Source organism: Mytilus galloprovincialis, chromosome 3 (assembly GCF_965363235.1).
Source record: "Mytilus galloprovincialis chromosome 3, xbMytGall1.hap1.1, whole genome shotgun sequence".
NCBI lineage: Eukaryota > Metazoa > Mollusca > Bivalvia > Mytilida > Mytilidae > Mytilus > Mytilus galloprovincialis.
Genome location: NC_134840.1, coordinates 18,744,205 through 18,766,008, shown reverse-complemented (window position 1 = coordinate 18,766,008; position 21,804 = coordinate 18,744,205). Strand labels below are relative to the sequence as shown.

The 21,804-nt window shown below is 32.6% G+C and overlaps 2 protein-coding genes and 1 long non-coding RNA gene across 3 annotated transcripts; 1 reads left to right on the top strand and 2 right to left on the bottom strand.

The window, feature by feature from the left end:
- Positions 1 to 5,403: 5,403 nt before the first annotated feature.
- Positions 5,404 to 8,940, bottom strand: LOC143067331 (uncharacterized). The gene is made up of 3 exons (XM_076240493.1): positions 8,677 to 8,940; positions 7,595 to 7,683; positions 5,404 to 6,048 (listed from the first exon to the last, which is right to left on the bottom strand). Exons 1-3 carry the CDS (start codon positions 8,812 to 8,814, stop codon positions 5,865 to 5,867), a joined length of 411 nt encoding a protein of 136 aa, XP_076096608.1. The 5' UTR covers positions 8,815 to 8,940; the 3' UTR covers positions 5,404 to 5,864.
- Positions 8,941 to 10,631: 1,691 nt separating this feature from the next.
- Positions 10,632 to 21,233, bottom strand: LOC143067329 (uncharacterized). The gene is made up of 3 exons (XM_076240492.1): positions 20,949 to 21,233; positions 13,951 to 14,039; positions 10,632 to 11,002 (listed from the first exon to the last, which is right to left on the bottom strand). The coding sequence occupies exons 1-3, from the start codon at positions 21,084 to 21,086 to the stop codon at positions 10,810 to 10,812; spliced, it is 420 nt and encodes a 139-aa protein (XP_076096607.1). The 5' UTR covers positions 21,087 to 21,233; the 3' UTR covers positions 10,632 to 10,809.
- On the top strand, positions 14,863 to 19,755 carry LOC143067330 (uncharacterized). Its single transcript, XR_012975923.1, has 2 exons — positions 14,863 to 15,741; positions 18,211 to 19,755. It is a non-coding gene; the product is annotated as an uncharacterized LOC143067330 (long non-coding RNA).
- Positions 21,234 to 21,804: the final 571 nt, after the last annotated feature.

The window sequence follows — 21,804 nt, the reverse complement described above, 5'->3', positions numbered from 1 at the left end:
TTTAAACTTTTATCTGGTCTTCGTTTTATTTAAAAACGAGTGCATAGTCCACCTTCTAAAGTTGTGCAAATAAAAAATATAGACAGAATATACTTCTGCCCTATCTGCGTACTTGCAAGTTATTGGAAAGTCAAAAAGCTATTTGTATTAAACCTTGTGAAATTTGTATTTACGTTAATGTATTGGTAAAATGTATTATAACAATTGTATGTAGGGAACTTGAAATTATTTTGTTATTTTTGTGTCATGAATTTGTATTGATGCCATCTCGTATGTTTTTAAATATGAATAAAGAGGTAGTCAGTTTGTCTTATATGCAACGAGACACACTAAAAATAAACGAAAAAATAAATAAAAAAAAGGTGCAGCATTCATTCTTCAACAAAAGAATACATCACAAGAATATGAGTTTTGTAAGAAACGTGAGAAATTGTGTTGGACTTGAAGATAAGGCAAAATGACAAATATATCAGTGAATGAATCGTTTTATGGTATTAAACAAAGAAATTAAATATTTTTTTAATTATCTAGAACTCTTCACAAACAAAACCCACATGTATATGCATTGAATAAATAGTAGGCCATTCTTAAATGATCACACCGTAGAAGTAGTTGTGCTCTTAATCAATGAGATATTTTGTGAATTAACCCCATCAACTTAATAGTTTTTTTTACAATGGATAAACCAATTTTTTTATTATTATTAAATGATATCATCTCTGAACATTATTATTCTTATAAATGAAACAGTTGTATGTGATGATATAACAAATATTTAAAACAAATTCCTTCAAAGCTTTGTAAAAGAAAGTTTCATTTTATGTATCGAAATGTGTAACAAGTGAATATTTCAATCCCCACTTGAAGGCCTCTGACAGACTGGGTGAGCATAAAATCATAGCCGTTGACAAACAAGTTACAACCTACAAACGTTTTACCGTCGACCACACTGTTATGAAATTAATTCTAAGAGAAATGAAACACTGATTTTATTGATTAACTAACAACCCTAAGAGCATTCCAAGGAAAGGATACATATTGTAAATTGCAATGATAAAAACGCATATTTGATAAATACTTGTAAAAGAATATGTCATGCTTTATGAATATTTTATAAATATAATTGTGGACACCAAGTTATTAAACATGTTTCATCTTTCGATACTTTTTAGATGTATAAAAAGTGGTTAATGGTTGCCTTTTCCATAATTATTAATTATCTTTAGCTTAAGTTTGTTTGTAAATGGTCTCAAAATCAGAATCCCACTTAAGTTAAAACAAATTGTTTCACAGCATACACTTTTTTTTAAATTGACCGATCCTACTTATTCTGCATTTGGTGGACGTTTTTGTTTTTCTTCCGATGGAAATAAAAACGAAGAACATTTGTTGACGGACTTCCACAGATCATTAGTACCTAGTTTGGTAGCCATATAGTTTTAGAGAGAAGATTACGAGAAGGAATTTTTATTGGGTTTCAACTCGATCTAAAAGGAACTTTAACTCCTAAATCTTTCTTAGAGTCAAAACATTTTGCATTGTAGCTCCAAAAGAGTTGATTTTGTATAATCTAATTGCTTTATCTCATCATTTACTTCAGCTGATCTGTACAAAATGAGATTTTAAACAAAGTGAGGACGTTTCTCATAACAAATTAATAATGCACAGTGTCCAACGACAAATGTAGAGCAATGACAAGTATATCTAACTATATAAAAATGATTATAAACTGACATCTACTTAGAAATATAATCCATTTTATATCCGGAACACCTGAGATCACCCCTAGTTTTTGGTGGGGTTCGTTTTGCTTATTATGTAGTTTTCTATGTTGTGTCATGTGTACTATTGTTTGTATGTTTGTCCTTTTCATTTTTAGCCATGACGTTGTCAGTTTATATTCGATTTATGAGTTTGACTGTCCCTCTGGTATCTTTCGTCCCTCTTTTATCTTTAAGAATAACTAACATCCTCTTCTGTGGTATTCATTTTACAACTAAACTGAATTTTGCTGAGTGTTTAGGGGTTGAGATATCACAAAACATATTTGCATGATTGCGCCTGTCCAACGTTAGAACCTCTAACCTTTCTTAGCATTGTGGGTTTTTAAATACTTGCTTTATTTGTATGTTTCGGAGTGAGTATGGCGTCCATTTCGCTGAACTATAATACATATCTGTTTTGGGACCATCTGAAATTTTCTGATTTTTTCGCTGCGTTGGAGGCCCATTGGTGGCATTGAGCTGTTTGTCGGGTTGTTTCTTCTTTGACACATTTCCGATTTCTATTCTCTATTCTATTTTAATGATCGGATGTAACAAAGCTAATAAAGTGGTTCCGAAACTGAATCTACTTGTTTGGGGAAAAGGGAAATGTGATGGATGTGAAAGGAACAAAATATAAAAAACACTGTAAGCAATTGATGGAAGGCTTTGTGTTTTTGTCGCTTTTCCTTATCATGGGGAACACATTGTAATATGCAAATATGAAAGTTGTTTTCAATTCGTTTGATGTGTTTGAGCTTTTAATTTTGTAATTTGGTTAGGGACTTTCCGTTTTTAATTTTCCTCGGAGTACTGTATTTTAGTGATTTTTAAGTGATCATAGGTATTTCGTATTCACCTACAACAACTTTACATAAGCCTGAAGGGTTAACATCAGGATGTTATTTACATAAATACATTGTGATATGTTCCTACACATACATCGTGAGACGTTCCTTCAAATACTGACATTTGGATTTGTTTTTTGTTTTTTTGTTTTTTAAATTATAAACACATTATAACAACAAGGGAAATTAATTCGGAGGACATAATCGACATAATTGAAGTACAATAACTTGTCAATGCACATAAGAGTTGAATTGAGTGATTAAAAGGGCAGACGGATTCAATAATTATAGAGCATATGGTCTGTCGGAAATGCAACAGAACTATGAAACATTTTATTCTGGATAAATATCCCATAACTTCCAATCATATGGAAAACATATACTTCCAAACTAATGCGCGTTGTTTCTTTGTTTCTTTTAATATGATAACGAATCAGTTCATATATTTGGGGACGGGAATTGGTAAATGCACATGAAAAATTTTTTTTACACTTTTGCCTATTATTTCCGTTTATTTTGCTCACACATTGTTGTCAATATAATGCGACTGTCATACAAATGAGAAGTTTAGATAGCTATAAAACCAGGTTCAATCCACCATTTTCTACACATGGAAATGCCTGTACAAAGTCAGGAATATGACTGTTCGTTTGATATGTTTGATCATTTGATTTTCCCTTTAAATAACCTTTTAAGGACTTTTCGTTTTGAATTTTCCTTGGGAGTTCGGTAATTTTGCTTTTGTGGTTTTTTTCGAAGCATACATGACGTTCGGCGAAATTTGTAGGGTCACTATCGCCAACCTCAATACTTGGATCCACCGTCTGATTAAGAAACGATTGGATGAATCGTGTAAGTTTTTTTTAATGATAATTACCTAGAGGAAGATAGAACTAAAATATTATTTTTATTTTAAAGCTTTAGATTTGATTTTATTACAGATTAAGAATAAAGCTGAAGTGCCTATAGAATGATTTTTCTTCATCAACTAACAATTTGGGACTTTAGCTGAAAAGAAACGTTTTCATATTAGGCGGGTGTTTTTTCTTTCTTTTCTCTTTATCTTCGTACAAATCAGTTCATGAACGAACTACACTTTATAATTTCATTTGAAATTCATTCTGCCATTCAATATGCATATGAAGGTCACTGACTTCAATATATTCAGTGTCATTTGGTATAAACTGGAAAACACCACGCTTGTTTAATCAAGGAGTACATACCTAATTTGTTTTTAAACCTTGATGGATATTATTATATGTCGTTTTCAAATAAAAATTCCTGTTCTTTGACGGTACAGGCTATGATCGTGGGAAGATATGAATTTAAACTTCGTGTTTCATCTCTATATTAAAGTTCTCATATTCACGTTGAATAGCAAAATGTAAAACTATAATCTAGTTCGTTTTTTTATGAAGGCGTTGGTCTGTAAACTGCAAGTTCATAAATGTGTTAAGAAATTTTTATAAAATAGGGACAAAAGATACCAAAGGGACAGTCAAACTCAGAAATCCAAAATAAACTGACAACGCCATGGCCTAAAAATGAAAAAGACAAACAGACAAACAATAGTACACATGACACAACATAGAAAACTAAAGAATAAACAACACGAACCCCACCAAAAACTAGGGGTGATCTCATGTGCTTCGGAAGGGTAAGCAGATCCTAATATTTGTGTAATTGTTTTAAATATACTGCATATAACGCACAATTAATTTACAATTTTGTAAAATATTTAATTTTTTTCTCGGTTTTATTAAAAAATACTATGAATTGTTTTACATTGTCTTATCGGGGTCTTTTATAGCTGACTATGTGGTATGGGCTTTGCTCATTGTTGAAGGCCGTACGGTGACCTATAGTTGTTAATGTCTGTGTCATTTTGGTCTTTTGTGGATAGTTGTCTTATTGGCAATCATACCACATCTTCTTTTTTATATGCAAGTCCAAAGTTATACATTTACTCGCTGCATCTGTTTGTACCTTTCCTGAATCAGGAACCTGGTGTTCAGTAGTTGTCGTTTGTTGGTGTGGTTCATAAGTTTTTTTCGTTTTTTATTTCAATGGGTTGTCCAGTTTTAATGGTTTTACACTAATAATCTTTGGCTCATAGCTTGCTGTTCGGTGTGAGCAAAGGCTCTGAGGTGGAAACTGTTCTGTTACACACTGTCCCAGGTTAGGCCGAGGGAGGGATGGGATCCCGCCACATTCTGTATGTATGTGCCTTTCCAGAATCAGGAGGTTTTAGGTTTTTCGTTAAAAAAAATTGTACATAAATAGGTCCGTTAGTTTTCTCGTTTGAATTGTTTTACATTGTCATTTCGGGGTTATTTATAGCTTACTATGCGGTATGGGCTTTGCTCATTGTTGAAGGCCGTGCGGTGATTTATAGTTGTTAATTTCTGTGTTATTTGGTCTCTTGTGGAGCGTTGTCTCATTGGCAATCATACCACATCTTATTTTAAATATTTGACCTATAATAGTTTAACGTTTACAAATTGTGACTTGGACGGGGAGTTGTCTCATTGGGACTCTTACCACATCATCTTATATCTAACTATGCGACCAACAGATTAAAGCCTATTATGTATACTCATCTCGCTTTCTGTTTTTGGGTTACTATTCGACCTTGTAAACATAATTATCTTCTAGTTAATAATTTTCATGGTTTATTCTCCTGAAACCTTATAGACTTTACCAGTTGTTTTAAAGCTGGACTCCTTTTTAACAATTCTATTATTTCCACTTAGAACGTGCCATTTATTTGTATACAATCAGCAAACTAGAAATTTTCCATATTTTGTTAGTTTAATAAAATGTAATATATAATATAATATAATGTAAATTGTGAATACTATAAAAGCTCATATTGCATTGATGTAGAAAGTATTTTTGAGTATTTATCACAATGAAAGATTCTTAGTATTTATTTGTAATTTGAAAATTAATTTTTCAAAACAATTTAACCGCATGTCTTTGTTTTCTCAAAATTAACAGGTAAATTCATCACATATCAAAGTTGAGCTTATTTCAGCAAGCCACCTTAATGTTAGAGATATTATAAAGATTACAAAAGTCTACAAAAAAAGTCTAAATTAATCATCCAGTATTGTCTACAAAGAATAATCTTTCATAATACTAAGAAAATAGAAAAAAAAAAAACATTTCGAAAAGTAAAAAAGACATCTAACGTGGCAAGATGAAATAAATATATATTTGTAAAAAAAAGTCATATTGTTCAATCAAAAGTTTACATAAGTTTAAGGAATTCTTCACATGAGACTTTGCCATTGCTATCAGCATCAACATCTTTGAACATTTGTTCAATTTGTCCATCGTCGTAATCATTTTGTAACAATGGTTTAACCTCCTGAACTGTGAGGTATCCGCTGTTGTCTGTATCTAGCTGTTGGAACTGCTTGCTGAATCCAACTCTGAAATAACAGGTCAAATTGTTATACTGAAAGATTGTTGCACGTAAAAGGACATATTTTGGGTTTTACAAGATTGCATCAAATCAGATATATACTAATCAGAAACTTATACTTTTAGTCATTTGTTTTCATAATATAGAAATCCCAATTAGGGCGGATCGATAAACCCAGAGTGCATATGACGTAAAAAAAAAATACGGCACCGAGTGCGAGTTCTTAGTAGATAAATGTTAAAAACCAACAGTTTATGCATGATTATTACATAATTCTATTGTCTTCTCATTCTTGGTTATTAACATTGATTACCTAGGTTAATTTTGCAAGGGCTAAAATAAATGGCAATTCCTTTCACTTTAAAAAAAATATCTCAACTAGTTTCTTAATATGACCATTCTATATTTGGTATTTAAATGTAGTACTTATAAAAAGTAATGACATATTTTTTTATCCGTTCATCGCCAATTAAGTTAAATGATTGCATTGCAAGTATTGCCAGTATAATTTGAACGGTTTAAAACCAGTGTAGCTTTAAGATTTCCTGTTATACAAAGTTACAACGGCGAGTTTTCGATATCCTGTTTGAACAGTCATTACTTTATCTTTGATCTTTCTATACGTTTAGAGAGAAGTGTGGACATTTAGAGTGCATTTCTTTCTAACCAAAATTTTGTAAACGTTGTGTCGCGTTTGTTGTTTTCTGAACGCTACAAATTTAATAAGTCTTTACTGGCCGTGTTTGAATTTTCAATAATTTAGGCACATGTTGTTGGTGAACAGACTTTTTACAAACGTAGAAAGAAATACATCGTTTAATCAGGTTGAAGTTACAAACAAATGTAGCGTTTGTACTAAAAAAACAACAAACCACAAACTGCAGTACGCATTTTTAGCGTGTGCATAGTTTGTCAAAGTTTATGTAAATTTTGCAAACGTATGTTTGAAAGAAATGGTCAAAACATGTGCGCACTAAGCCGTTTGCACCGTTTGTGTTAGAAGGAAATGCACCCTTAAATGGCTACAAACTCGTCTTAAACACGTAAAAAACCACTATAAATTATTTTAGCACAACTTTCGGCGTTTTTTTTTTTTTTTTTAGTAAATTACCACATCAGCAGAGCTTCGAACGCAGCTTCACTCTGGTCAGGTAAAACAAATAATGTGATAGGAAATACAAAAAATAATTTGTGAAATCTGGTACAGTCTGGCTTAATTTTTTTTCTCTTTATTTATCATTAAATTGTATAACTGTTCTAAAACTGGGGGTTGATAATCCCTGGTGCAGTTTGTTTTTTTTTTTTTTTTTTTTTTTGTTCTGTTCCTGTTTTGTTTGTTTGTTTGGGTTTGTTTTTTAATTTGTTATGCTTTTCGACCTTGACAGTGACGCTTATTCAAAAAACCTTTGCAATAATTTACCCGATGAAAGATACATGTTTTTGACACGTAAATCGTTGTCAAACTACAAAGGAAAGATGCTATTTTGAATCACGAAAATTTGTCAAGATTAATGATAAAGATAAAATCTTAATGTTGGACATGTTGGTCTTACCTCCGGGAAATTTTACTACACATCTGATCAAGGAATTCATTTTTTGTTATACAGTTGTCACCATCCATGTCTAATCCTTGAAATATAGCCTACAAATAGATTGGCAATATTTAAATATAAGCCAATAAACAGAAACATCTCCCAAAAGCAAAAACATCAATATACAAGATACAAATCGTCAAAGGCTTACAACTACTAACATACAGTACTCCAGGTATTTTCGTTTTTACAGAAAAATGTGAAATGGATGTCCATTGGTTTTTTTTAATATCTTTTTCACATCTAAAAATATGGATTAACATTCATTTCGCAAGACGTGTTACTCTTTTCCTAAATAAACGATACAAATCTTCTTAAATCCTTTGACAAAGATTAAACGCTTCTTCTTCATTTATAAATTCAATTATTTTAAAATTAAGATGTTTATAGGACTTTTACATTGCGAATTTAGTACGAGATATCATATCACCAGGTTCAAATAGGTTTAAACCCCTGTCAAAAATAAACAATGTAGTTTCTATTGACCAACGGAGTTATTCAATGGTATATGTAACCTTTTAAACACCCACAGATTCGTAATGCTCTATTTAACCATTTTTAAATATGAAGTAAAGATTGCTCCAGACAAAAGTCACAAAATATCGGTTACATTTAGATGTCAAAATTGAGCTCAGCCGCAGTAACTGCGTGATACAAACGCCTAGTAGTTTGTTACAACAAACAATGGTACACAAAACACATCACGTGGTTCCCAAAAGGGCCTGAAACTAATTTCTGTCATTTGTTTTTTAAGTTTAAGGCATAGTTTTGATCTTGTTCAGCTTCTTAAAAAAACTTTCTTATATTCAATGGACTTAAATTATAATTTGCCAAAATGAAATCTGTATTGCCCCAATTTTGTTTTAATACATGATTACAGTTTTAAGTCATTTGTGAACGTTTAGCATAAATATTAATCAAGAAAACAAGTTTACCTAGCCCGATCAAAATTCATTCTTACACGAATGAAACAGAAAACAATGTGTTTTTTTTTTTTTATTTCCACGTTTTTGAAGATAAAAGTAAATAGGCCAAAAACTTACCACTACTTTTTTGTCGTCAACATCTGCGCAAAATTTGGCTTTTATTCCAGCTTTCAATTCGTGAACAGAAACTTTTCCATCTCCATTTTTGTCGTATTCATCATAGAGTGCAGTCATTTCTTCTACGCTGTGAGACATTTTGTTAACTTTAGCAGACGTCCTCTTCCAACTTGTATGTAATAAATATATTGTCTGACTGCGTTAGCTGATGACAACCGGTTTCTTTAATATATTCAAATACTTATCCCACGATAAATGATTTAACTTTTACTGTGTCCTGGGGCTATTGTTCACGTCACGTGATAAATATTTTAACAATGAATTTACTATAGGTGTACAACGTATTTAGACCATTCATTCATAAAATATCCAACCTTCAGCTAAAAAGAGAAAGTTTATCATACCCTACCTTATCTAACAATTACTTGAAGAAATAAGTAATGAGGGCAAGTCAAGTCAAGCGGTCAATTGAATCACATGTAACACTTCTAAAACTTTTAATGAAGGTCTAAACTCTAATGACTCCCTTATTGTATCCTCCTCATTACAATTGTAAAAGGTTATAATATAAAAACATAAGCAGACAAGTAATTGCTGGTGGGAATTACTACTATATACATCATTCAATATATTGATTTGCACACAAATTATACATAAGTATTGTTAACTCAACAGATAGGAAGATACCAATTCGTGTGATGGCGAGATATTCTTTTTTATTGGATAGTCATACACCTCTGATGACTATATAAAAGATAGAGAACGTCGATTCCTTTCGATTTCATTAACTAATAAACACGAATTAAGGAATCTCTGATATTATCTTAACGTTTCTCGTTTTTGATACAGATTAGACCGTTGCTTTTCCTGTTTGAATTGTTCATTTTGGGGCCTTTATGGTTTGCTGTTCGGTGTGAGCCAACTTTGAAGTCTCCATGTTTAAGTCTGTACTTTGACATATAATTGTTCACTTTTTATACATTAAGACTTGGATGGAGAGTTGTCTCATTGGCACTCATACCACATCTTATTATTCATATAAAAAACATAGAAGTTAGGTGGTTATTACATAAACGGTACCAATTTTTTTCTGCACCAGAAGCGCATTTCGACAATTTATGTCTCTTAGTGACGCTCGAGGCCAAAACATTTGAAAATTGAAAGCTTATTAAAAGGATGAAAAGCTATATATATATACAACCTAGAAAATGAATCAACAACGCGCCTAGTTTGACAAGTTATTAAACTATTCAAAAGAGCGGTAAATGGATAAAAATAATAATAAAACTATTAAAAACGCTTATGACTTGCATCATATGCACTATACATGTTGCTTGGGTTTTAAGAGCACTCAACATTCACTTTTTACCTTGGAAATTGACAGAAAAAAATAAACAGAATATAAAACGCCACAGGAAAAGCAACCGGAAGAATAACATGAAAAAAACTTGCATATAAGAAACGACTAGACAACACATCAACATACCAACCAACTGTCTGATTATTCCGCATTCAGGTTGCTTTTATCTTTATATTGTGTTTTCCCCCCAATAACATACATGTATACAGACGGAAAGATTCAACTTTAAAGAATGAACACGGGTATAGAAATATATCGTTATAGTTTGATACTTCATTACTGTAAATAAAAGATGGCTTTAGTTGGTGTTGATGTACTATTAAGTTACTTACAATTGAAAATGATATATTCTTAAATCTTTGTGTATGAAACTTTTTATAAAAAAGTAATCAATGACGGTTGCTCTTTCACAGCTTCTCTCCCATATCAGGTCATCTTGTAAGACTAATTGACTCAATGAACAACACATGTCCCTAAATCTCGGTCTCTCGCCGTAACCTTAAGTTTTCATCAAGGCTGAGTGTAGCAACCACATTTTCTATTGAACCATTCTGGATTTCTAACAATTTTACAAAACAAAACGAAACTCATACAGTATAGAAATATATATTTTATTTTTAATAATTAAAATGCCTTGCTATAGGAGCTATAAGTTACTACCAAGAATGATCTGACTGCACACGGAATTTTCCTTTGTACTTTAGTGGCGTGATTTGCCATGAAGCAAGGTGAATTTTCCATACACAGTTCAGCTTTAACGAAACGAGTGGTGTTTACTTCATATGTCTGAGGAATTCTTCACATGATATTTTTCCATCATTGTTACTGTCACAATCGTTACACATTGAATCAATACCATCTTCGTCACCTTGGTATATTTCTTGTAAAGCTGTCTTTATTTCGTCCTTTGATAAAAATCCACTACCATCGGCATCCATCTGTTTAAATTTTTCTGTGAAGGCAAGTCTGAAAGATATACATAAATAATCCAATAAACTGAAGGCAAGTCTGAAAGATATACATAAATAATCCAATAAACGATTGCATTAGGATGGGAACAGTAAGTCGTCGTCGTAACATTGGAAAAAATCATACAAATAAAATTGAGAATGGAAATAGGGAAAATGTCAAAGAGACAACAACCCGACCAATGAGCAAACTAAAGAAATAAATATAAACCATTTATTTACACGTTTAGTATAAGCACAACAAATTACTGTCGATGTATAAACCTCGTGCGAGGAATACTAGAACAAAACAATGTTTCGATTTCATGTACATGACCATCCGACAGCAAGACAATTATCTTAGGGACGACGATAGGCTGTATATGTACATAGTTAAAACTTAACTTATTGAGGAAATTGCTTGCATCCAAAATCAATCTCGGGAAGTTTTATATAGGAGACTTCAGTTAAAGCTGGATTTATATATCCATTTTCTTGTTTTACGAAAGCCAAAAAATTAATTACAATTTCTCCAGATCAACCAATATTTCATTTAAGTCTGTCATGTAACGTTTTATACTTATTACGCATATCTACTGTCTATCATCAGCCAACCGTTTAAGTGTGAACTTCTGAAACTTATTTACAAATCTGCTTCAGCATGAACGCCATAGGCTTACGTGTGTCTACTTTCTAGAATCAGCCCACTGTCTTAATTTAAGGTGAACTTCTTAAGTTAATTTTATCTACATACAAATCTGCTTCAGCGTGAACGCCATAGGCTTAATTTATCTGCATGTTATCTTCCATGAACCAGAATGTGAACATATCAACAAATGACAAGTTGCATGTATATATCTAAAAGGATGTCGTTAATACACCGTAGCAAGTGTACATATCCTACGTATATATTCAGTCGTAAAGCTGACCCCGGTTTGACCCCATTTCTTAAAGCAAGAATAAGTGAACATTCTTGAGTATATAAGAAATATATTACTCAACTGAATTATGGATTAAACTCATTTTTTCTCTCAAAATGTGTCTTCAAAGTCAAGGTGTTGACGAAAAAAATTGGTCACAGAAAATTAAAATCGTAATTTTCTTTCTTAACTTCTTCGGAAGCTATGTTGAATTTAAATTATGTTATGTAACATAGCTTAGACTATGATATGTCAAATTTGTGCCACTTCGATGTGTTGATATTTCTGACGAAGCGAGGCCGACGGGAATTCACGAGTTACGTCCCTTTTTTTGACAATATCATGAACCAACTATTGTTATATCAAGCACCATATGCTGTTATTTACATGTGGATATTATTAAATTAATCTTATTAAATATATTTTGATACTCTAAACATGTGCAAATAAATTAGAGAAACAAATTTGTCACTTTTCAGAACTCAGTCCCAGTGAAATAGGCCCTATGTGTCCTTATGTGCCATAATAGGGATAATATTTTAATATTAATTTAATATTCCAAGAGTTAATTTTATGTTTATGTTTTGGTAAGTATTTTTACTGCTGTAACATGTGTAACCAAATTATTTTAACACAGAAATAAATGTCTACTCAATTAATACAAGGGGTTACCGTAGTCAAAATATTATCAAGACAGGATAAAAATGATAAAAAAAACAGGAGTTCTTTTTTATTACTGATACCTGGTCCTACCTTTTTTATTTAAACTTAAAATAGATCTTAATGAACGTGTTCTGAATGTAAAATCTTCATTATTTTAAATAAAAGGAAATTAGTAATCCTTGTATGAACAAACTAAATATAACAATAAATGTTGTCTCATTGATTTCATGCAAGTTAGTTCTACTGAATGGACTCAAATTATAAAAAAAAAAAAAAAAAACACACTAAACCAATAAATAAATGGTGCTAATCATGAACTTGAAAATAAATAAGAACAAAAAAGACTCAGTAATATGTTTCTTCTTCTATTTGAAAAAAAATAATAACATTAAAAAAACTATGCATTTTTATATTTATATAAAAGTATTTCAGAGCAGTTTCTGGGGGCTAAGTCAACAATTATGTTTTAGATCACAAGTCAAAATTAAGTCACACTTCATGTCAGTATATCATGCTTTGAATAAGATTGATTAAAATGCAACTCTGAAAGAGATTGTTTTAAGGAACCATTTGATTTTCGGGGGTGGGGTGGGGTGGGTGGAGCTATGGTTTTTGTCAAGCCTTTGGCGAAAAACAATCAATTTTTTGGCACCAAGTCAAACACAATTCTTCTCTTTCAATTTTAGTATTTCATTTAATGGCAGCTAAGGGTAAAACCAAGAGCATTTGTTTTTCTCAGGTTCAAAAACAAATTATTTTTTTATCCAAAAATTGGAAACAAACTTTTTTTCCAAAAAAATCAATAACGCACACCTTCGATCAACGGCGTTACGTAATTGTTAAAAGACGGCCAATTTAACATGTTTAAGGTGGTACCCAACACTTTCACTAAAATTAATTTGGCTCGTTTAATTTTCATGAAACTTTGTCAAAGTAATTACTTTGAGACTTTAATACAAATATAAAACTTTAAAAATTTTTGAACCAACCGTTTTATCAGAAGAATTACACAGCTTATATAGCAGTTTGACAAACACTTATTTTGATCATTGAGAAGCTTAATATTCCCTTAACAACACAACGTAATTAAAACGTTTAGCTGATTTTACAGAGTTATCTCCACCTTAAGTATTATTTTCTTTAATAAAAAGAACCATGATCAACCCTGCTTTAAAAAACCAAAGGAAATCTATTTCTGACCTTAATGGCAATTTAAAAACAGACAAAAGAAAAAAATCCAAATTGGCACCAAATTATATTTTCCGCGAATTTGAGAATGGCGGGTTTAAATATCAGTCCCATTGTTGTCTTAAGAAAGTAGCAACAACGGTCGTTTCTAAGGGCTTGCTTTCCGACTGTATTAGTAAACCATTTAGATGCTTACTTTCTATCAATTTTATCACACATCTGTGTAAGAAATTCGTCTTCTGAAATCATATTGTCGCCGTCCATATCAAGACCCATGAACATATTCTGAAAAAGTAATAATATATCATAATTAAGTATATTCAATTATCTTCGTTTAAATCATTTAAAAGACGATCGTTTGCATGTTCTCTTCATTCATTGGAAGGATGTCCGGTCTCGCCAAATCAATGTCATTGCCATCTTATCAGCTCTTGTCGGACCACAGATAAATCATCACGTTGTGATTGGTTAAACGCCGTCACGTGGTGACCTCTTATGAGACCGTTAGGGGGTTAGTAGTTTCATAGGAGGTTCATGACGCGTTAATGGTGACGTCATCTATTAATGTTGGTGTGTTTATTTTTCAACAAAACGCATCAGAAAAAGTCCAGCATCCGATAAATTTGTTATACGGTTAACTACTACCCCCCTACGGATCAGTAGCGAACCATATAACTTATAGTTTAAAGGAGGCGCAATTCGTTACTTTTTTTTGTTACCTGGGACAGTACAACATAAGAACGAACTATAAAAATCAGTCAAAAAAGGCTTCACTCATCCGATTAATACATTTATTTCTATTCCGTTATATTTGGAATTTCCCTATTCTATTTCTATCTTTAGACTTGTGGTACAAGTTTGGCTAGTATGTAAATCCAGTGGCGGATCCAGAGGGGGGGTTCCGGGGGTCCGCACCCCCCCTTTATTTTGGCCGATCAATGCATTTGAATCGGGACATATGTTTGCACCCCCCCTGCACCCCCCCCCCTTTTGCCCTGGGCTAGCACCCCCCCTTTCGAAAATTCCTGCATCCGCCACTGAAATCAGAAGTGGTCTGATGTTACTGTTGTTTTCTGCACGAATATTTCGAGGGCGGTAGTCCGGGTGGGGTTTTTATAGGCATATATAAGTCCTGATTACGTTTGATTATTATCGATGTGCTCGAGTAACTTTGATAGACGAAGTTAACGTTAAGCTCTGCATAATATGTCCGAGGAAGGCTCCGACCATGATGAACGCCGTGCTACTACTCAACATGCTGAAAATAGTAACGAAACAGAGTTAAGTACGGACGGGGCTATTTCGCTTTTCACTTCAGCTTTGAACAATGCTTTAGAGAAGCAAAAACATTCCTTGATTAATCATTTTGAAGCTCGTTTAGGAAAAAGTGTTAAAGCAACCGGTGTCGATCAACCAGAATTTGTATTCCATAGTGAGGGAATTAAAGTGCAACATTCGTTTAATACCGAGCGTCTGGAGAGGGTTGCTGCCGTTGAAAGTTGTATAAAGCTTGGAAACGCTTCCGAAGTTAGTGAAATCATTTCCCAGGAAAAGGAAATCATCCGTAAGCGTAACAAAATTCTAAAGATAGCCGACAAGCATGGATGGGACACGGTTAAAGAATACTTGGATAGTCCGTTGGCCGACAATAAAGAAGATGCTAGTGATTTGCGTGCTGCTATTTCCAGGGCTTCTCGTAAAAGAAGTTCCAAGCCGTACAGTAAACCAGAATCTTCCAATAGTGGTTCCGGAAAAGGAGAATTCAATTCTAGGAGTTTTATTCGTGGCCTTGGCCAAGTCAGTGATACCGAGTTCTCCAAAGCAGGCAAGTCAGAAAGTTACAAGTGTTTCTATTGTAACCAGCCCGGGCACTTTGCAAGGAACTGCCCCGAAAAAAGGATTCCTACAGCGACAGTTGGTGCAACAAAGTTCCAGGAACAGAACACAGGAAAGACCCAGTAACAAAACAGATACAGACATAGATGAAGTTGAGTATTGTTTTCAATTTGTTAACAAGTATGAGAAAAAATCTGGTCAAAATCTTATAAATGTGAAAGGAAATTTAAGAAAACATGCATTGTTTTGGGAAAATGTACTTAACGCTAATGATTTTATAATGAATGTTATTAATTTTGGTTATAGAATTCCTTTTCTGAGTGAACCACCAACTATTTTTCTAAGTAATAATAGATCCGCGTTAAAACACTCAGAATTTGTGGAAAATTCTATTGAAGAACTTTTAACTAAAGAATGTATAAAAGAAGTAAATCGACCATTTGTCGTTAATCCACTTACTGTGTCGGTAAATAGTACGGGTAAAGAAAGATTAGTCTTAGATTTGAGACATGTTAATAAATTTGTCGAGAAACAAAAAGTTAAATTTGAAGGGGTTAAAGAAGCTATGACATTTGTAAATTTTAGCGGTTTTGGGTTTAAATTTGATATAAAGTCTGGTTATCACCATATAGAAATTCACCCTGATCACCAAAAATATTTAGGATTTTCTTGGCAATATGGTGATACAGTGCGTTATTTTACTTTTTCGGTTTTGCCTTTTGGACTTTCATCAGCTGGTCATATATTTACCAAGACAGTACGTGTGTTAGTTAAATACTGGAGATCTTTAGGATTTCCCATGGTGGTTTATTTAGATGATGGTATGGGTACAGCAGAAAATTTTGATACATGTTTTGAATTATCGAAAACAGTAAAAAATGATTTACTGCTTTCCGGTTTTATTGCTAATACAGAAAAGAGTGTCTGGGAACCAGTACAAAATATTGATTGGTTAGGTTTTGTTTGGAACTTTAAAGATTGTACTTTAGAAATATCGCTTAAAAAATTATTTGCTTTAAAGCTGGTAATATCGAGCGTAGTAGATGGCAAAACTATTTTGACTTATAGATGTATTGCTAAAATATGTGGAAAAATCATTTCTATGATTCCTGCTCTTGGTAACGTTTGTCAAATGATGACGAAGCATATGCATATGCTAGTCTGTTGTAGATCTGCATGGGACGATGTCATCCCTATAAATGACAACATTTTGAAGGAACTAAAATTTTGGTGTTTTGAATGCGAGTCATTATCTTTCCAACGCATTGTACCTATAAATAGAATACCACAGTGTGTAATTTTCACTGACGCTAGTCAGTATGCCGGAGCAGGGTTTATAATGAATGATAACAAAATTGTACATTTTATGTTTGATGGTCATGAAAGAAGCAAAAGTTCTACATGGAGAGAATTGAAAACTGTAGAAAAGAATATTTCTTCTTTTAAATCTGATTTAACAGGAAAATTTGTTAAACTTTATACAGATAACCAAAATGTAGTACAGATTGTTAAAAAGGGTAGCATGAAAGTAGAATTACAAGACATTGCTTTAAGCTTATTTCATATTTGTTTGTCACATAATATTTTCTTGGATGTTGAATGGATACCTAGAGATAAAAATACTTATGCAGATTATCTGAGCAAAATTTTTGATTATGACGATTGGGGTGTTTCCTATCAAATTTTTATATATTTTGATAAATTATGGGGACCATTCACATGTGATCGTTTTGCAGATTCGAAAAACAAAAAAGTAGACTATTTTAACTCTAGATATTATTCACCGGATACTTCCGGGGTTGATGCTTTCGCATATGATTGGTCTGCTCATAATAACTGGTTAGTTCCACCAGTTTGTTTAGTTAGCAAGTGTTTAAATCACATGCGATTATGTAAAGCTAAAGGCACTTTAGTTGTACCTAAATTGCCATCAGCGTTATTTTGGCCTATTTTAGTGAATAGGTTTTCAGACAGATTTAAATCTTTTGTTATAGACTTTAGAGAGTATGTAAAACCTATGAACTTTTTTACAAAAGGTTCACAAGAAAAGAGTATATTTGCACAGAGACCTTTTAACAGTAATGTATATGGTTTGTTGTTGGATTTCTCGAAGTATTGAGATTTATGCGTTGAATGTTGTATACAGACTGTAGTTGATTTAGTTTTCTGCGATGGTTATTTGCCGCAGTTATCAGATATGAGACTATAGTCGAAAGAACGTTAAATTTAACATTGTGATGTTTTAACTGCAACAATTAGATATGTCATTGTTAACATTGTTGATTAATTGTTTATGAATAGAGTGAGGGTTAATGCCACTGTATATATATATAAGTATATGACTTTTTTAAATACTGTGAGGTTGAATGCCACAGTAAGTGTGCGAGGAAAATGCCGCATTCATTTGTTTGCGAGGAAAATGCCGCACTCAATTGTTTGCGAGGGAAATGCCGCATTCTTTTGTTTGCGAGGGAAATGCCGCATTCATTTGTTTGCGAGGGAAATGCCGCACTGGGTTGTTTGCGAGGGAAATGCCGCATTCATTTATAGTAGTAATGTTAATTATATTTACTTTGTTTATAGTTATTACTTGGTATTCATTATTATATTTATTTTACAGATCAATGGAAACAATTTGAGTGTTATGCCAATGATTCAAGATTTGCCAGTATCATACGAGATTTACCCTCTTTTGTCGAATCGTCTAGATCAAATTCTACAATTAAGAAATACAAGTGCTATTTTAAAAAGTTTGAAAAATGGTGTGTTTCATGTTCACTTGAGTGTTTACCAGCGACAACTACTACGATTTCTATGTATATAGGTGGAATCATTCAACAGGGATCCAGTGTTGCGATTTTAGATGCAAGTTTTTATTCAATAAAATGGTTTCATGACTTTAATTTCAAACATAATCCTTGTTCAGACAAATTCCTTGGTCTTATTTATGAAGGAGGAAGGAGATTGCTAAGTAAACCTATAAACAAAAAAGAACCTATTACGCCAGATATATTAAGGAAAATTGTTTTGAAGTTCGGGGATCATAATAATCTCAAAAAATTGCGTGTAGTAGTATTATTTCTGTTAGGATTTTCTGGATTTTTGAGGTATAGTGAATTGGCTAACATTAAGATGAATAATATTGAGTTTCAAGTCAGTCATGTTAAAATTTGCATTGATAAAAGCAAAACTGATTTATACAGAAGGGGTAATTCTGTTGTTATAGCTGCAACAGGTACAGATTTATGTCCAGTTTTTTGGTTAAATAAGTATATCAATTTAGCTGAATTGAGTAAAAATTCTGATAGCTATATTTTCAGAGCACTGTCTTTTATGAAATCGAAAGATGTTTATAAATTATGTAATGTAAATAGTCCATTGTCCTATACCAGAGCGAGAGTAATTTTGTTAGAGAGTTTATCAGATATTGGTTTAGATAAGTTTAAGTTTGGGCTTCATAGTTTGAGAAGTGGTGGCGCTTCTACGGGGGCTAATAGAGGAGTCTCTGATAGGTTACTTAAAGTCCACGGTAGATGGGCTTCTGATAAAGCCAAAGATGGTATATTAAAGACAATTTAAAATCTCAAATGGCTGTTTCCTTGAATCTTGGCATATAGTTCTCATATCATTTATTCCTTTGTTTTATCGAAGTTACTGCGAGCAAACAAACCTAAATTATGACTTGTCTCTTATTTAGCCATGTATTTAGTATAGAAATGTTTTAAATTCGGACGAATTCATGAGGGAGAATTTAAATTTATTTCTATTCCGTTATATTTGGAATTTCCCTATTCTATTTCTATCTTTAGACTTGTGGTACAAGTTTGGCTAGTATGTAAATCAGAAGTGGTCTGATGTTACTGTTGTTTTCTGCACGAATATTTCGAGGGCGGTAGTACGGGTGGGGTTTTTATAGGCATATATAAGTCCTGATTACGTTTGATTATTATCGATGTGCTCGAGTAACTTTGATAGACGAAGTTAACGTTAAGCTCTGCATAATATATTACAGTTATGTTTGTATTGATATGTATTTATAGAGGACATTGTGAATGTATATAGATGGAATTGTGGTATATTTTTGTAATTTGTAAAATGTTTACAAGATATTAAATGTTGTTTCGCTGAGAAAATAAGAAAGTTACTGCGAGCAAACAAACCTAAATTATGACTTGTCTCTTATTTAGCCATGTATTTAGTATAGAAATGTTTTAAATTCGGACGAATTCATGAGGGAGAATTTAAAAATAGAAATACACATAACAAAAGACAGAGTGGTCGTGGCCGGGTACTTGTATATCCCAACAAAAAGACAAAATTATTGATCTGAGTGTACTCGCAGTTACTGACAGCTTGTTCGAAGCCACTAACAACTTTTAAAACAGCATGCACCTAAGACTAAATGCATGTTCATTCAACATATTGAAATATTAAAAGTATTGGCAAACAAGAAGTAGACATCTGACAAATACCAATACAATACAAATACAAATATGTTTATTGCACATACTCAAATGGTGAAGACCTATTGCATGACATACATACAAGTGTTTGCGCAATAGAACTTATCACTGTCAAGCAGCTACTGACCAAATACGAAATTCATTTTGTTCAAGGGAACCTCAGCAAAGTTTGACGGAAGTATATGTCGGATTAATGGAGGAAGAGACAGATTGACAAGATGAATGCATTAAAGTCTCCACACTAGAGTTAAGGAAAGGGGTATAAAATATAGAAAAGGTTTAAATTGTCATGTATGCATAGGCACGACAACATTTTTTTTTTGAAGATTTCTGTTATATTGACTATATCACCGAATGACGATATCAGTAGTTTGACTTGTTTATCTAATACACTTCATATCATTTTTACTGTTAACAGTTTGTTCCTGTGTATCTAATAAATGTTTGACGATGATTTAATGTCTGTCAAGTTACCTTCCTTGTATTTGACATATCTTTTTCGTTTACTTTAGAACAATTACCATGTGATTTGACCTTTATACAGCTTGCGCAGAAACATGATACATAAAATTGGAAGGAAAGGTGGGGACTTGCCGGTCGGTTGCTCTAAGTTGTTTATTCTACGTAAATACAGAATTTAAAAAAAAATTACAAATGCAGTTCATCTTTTAAATTTAAAATCTTTATTGACAGGAATTGCCATGTAGGTAAAGGTTGGTAGCTCTCTCCTGACACACTTCGACTTACTCCACCAATTAAAACTTACGGCCACGATAAGCTCGTATTGCTGAGAGTGGCACTGGCGTTAAACACTAACTAACCAACCAACATTAACTTACACAATGAATGTAGATAAGAATTATACCAAATGAAATATGTATATAAATGAACTTACGATAACTGCTGCATCATTTAGGTCCTGGCAAAATTCTGTTTTTATTCCCGCCTTAAGTTCTGTCACCTGGACCTTGCCTTCGCCACTAGTATCAAGTCTTTGGAAAAATTGTCTCATATCTTCCTTTCCGTGAGACATGTTTGCAATAGTTTATGTTATCTTTACTCCCAAAAATTATGCGACTGATAAATTTCGAACGATACTCGGGTTTTTAATGTTATAAATTAGCGTTCTTCCTACGCTTATACCGTTGTGCACTATTTAAAGGTAAATTATGAATGAATAAAAGTTTTTACCTTTTCCTACGCAACAAGTTCAAACATACAAAATTAATTCATGCCTAGATAAAACTAAGTATATTAGTCACAAAACAGTTTTGGATGGCTGGATTGATCGATGACTGGTTTTTAAAGGTTGACTTGGTCGGGAATCAAACGCACGAGACGATGATGCCACTATGAGACAGCGTTGGGGGATGGGAGTTTATAAACGAAAAATTATTAACTGTCTGACATAGTGGATATTTGAACATACTGACGAATGATCATTGTGAATAAATTGAGAAGTTACAAATGGAGATAAAAAGTATGGAAAGGCAAAGATAAAAGAAGGAGTTAGGGAACATCTTGACAAAGGGAAGAAAGTTTGAAAAAATGATAATCCACAAAAAAAATACCGAAAATAACTTAAGCACGGTGTTTCTGCGACGGTAGCAAACTTTTTCTTTAAGATAATAGCATGGGCTATAACATCAAGTTGCGGTTATTGGCTGGTTTTGAATAATCTTTGGTAAATTTACAAGCTTGATATCATGTATTGTCAAGAAAATTGTCAATTGTTGAATACTGTTAATTGT

What these genes read in the sequence shown, in the direction of transcription:
- LOC143067331 (XM_076240493.1), bottom strand. Translation starts at nt 8,814, where the DNA reads ATGTCTCACAGCGTAGAAGAAATGACTGCACTCTATGATGAATACGAC. An exon ending in TTGACGACAAAAAAGTAGTG is followed by an intron (nt 7,684 to 8,676) that starts GTAAGTTTTTGG and finishes ATCTATTTGTAG; the next exon opens with GCTATATTTCAAGGATTAGA. An exon ending in TGTAGTAAAATTTCCCGGAG is followed by an intron (nt 6,049 to 7,594) that starts GTAAGACCAACA and finishes CTGTTATTTCAG; the next exon opens with AGTTGGATTCAGCAAGCAGT.
- LOC143067329 (XM_076240492.1), bottom strand. Translation starts at nt 21,086, where the DNA reads ATGTCTCACGGAAAGGAAGATATGAGACAATTTTTCCAAAGACTTGAT. An exon ending in TAAATGATGCAGCAGTTATC is followed by an intron (nt 14,040 to 20,948) that starts GTAAGTTCATTT and finishes TTACTTTTTCAG; the next exon opens with AATATGTTCATGGGTCTTGA. An exon ending in TGTGATAAAATTGATAGAAA is followed by an intron (nt 11,003 to 13,950) that starts GTAAGCATCTAA and finishes TATATCTTTCAG; the next exon opens with ACTTGCCTTCACAGAAAAAT.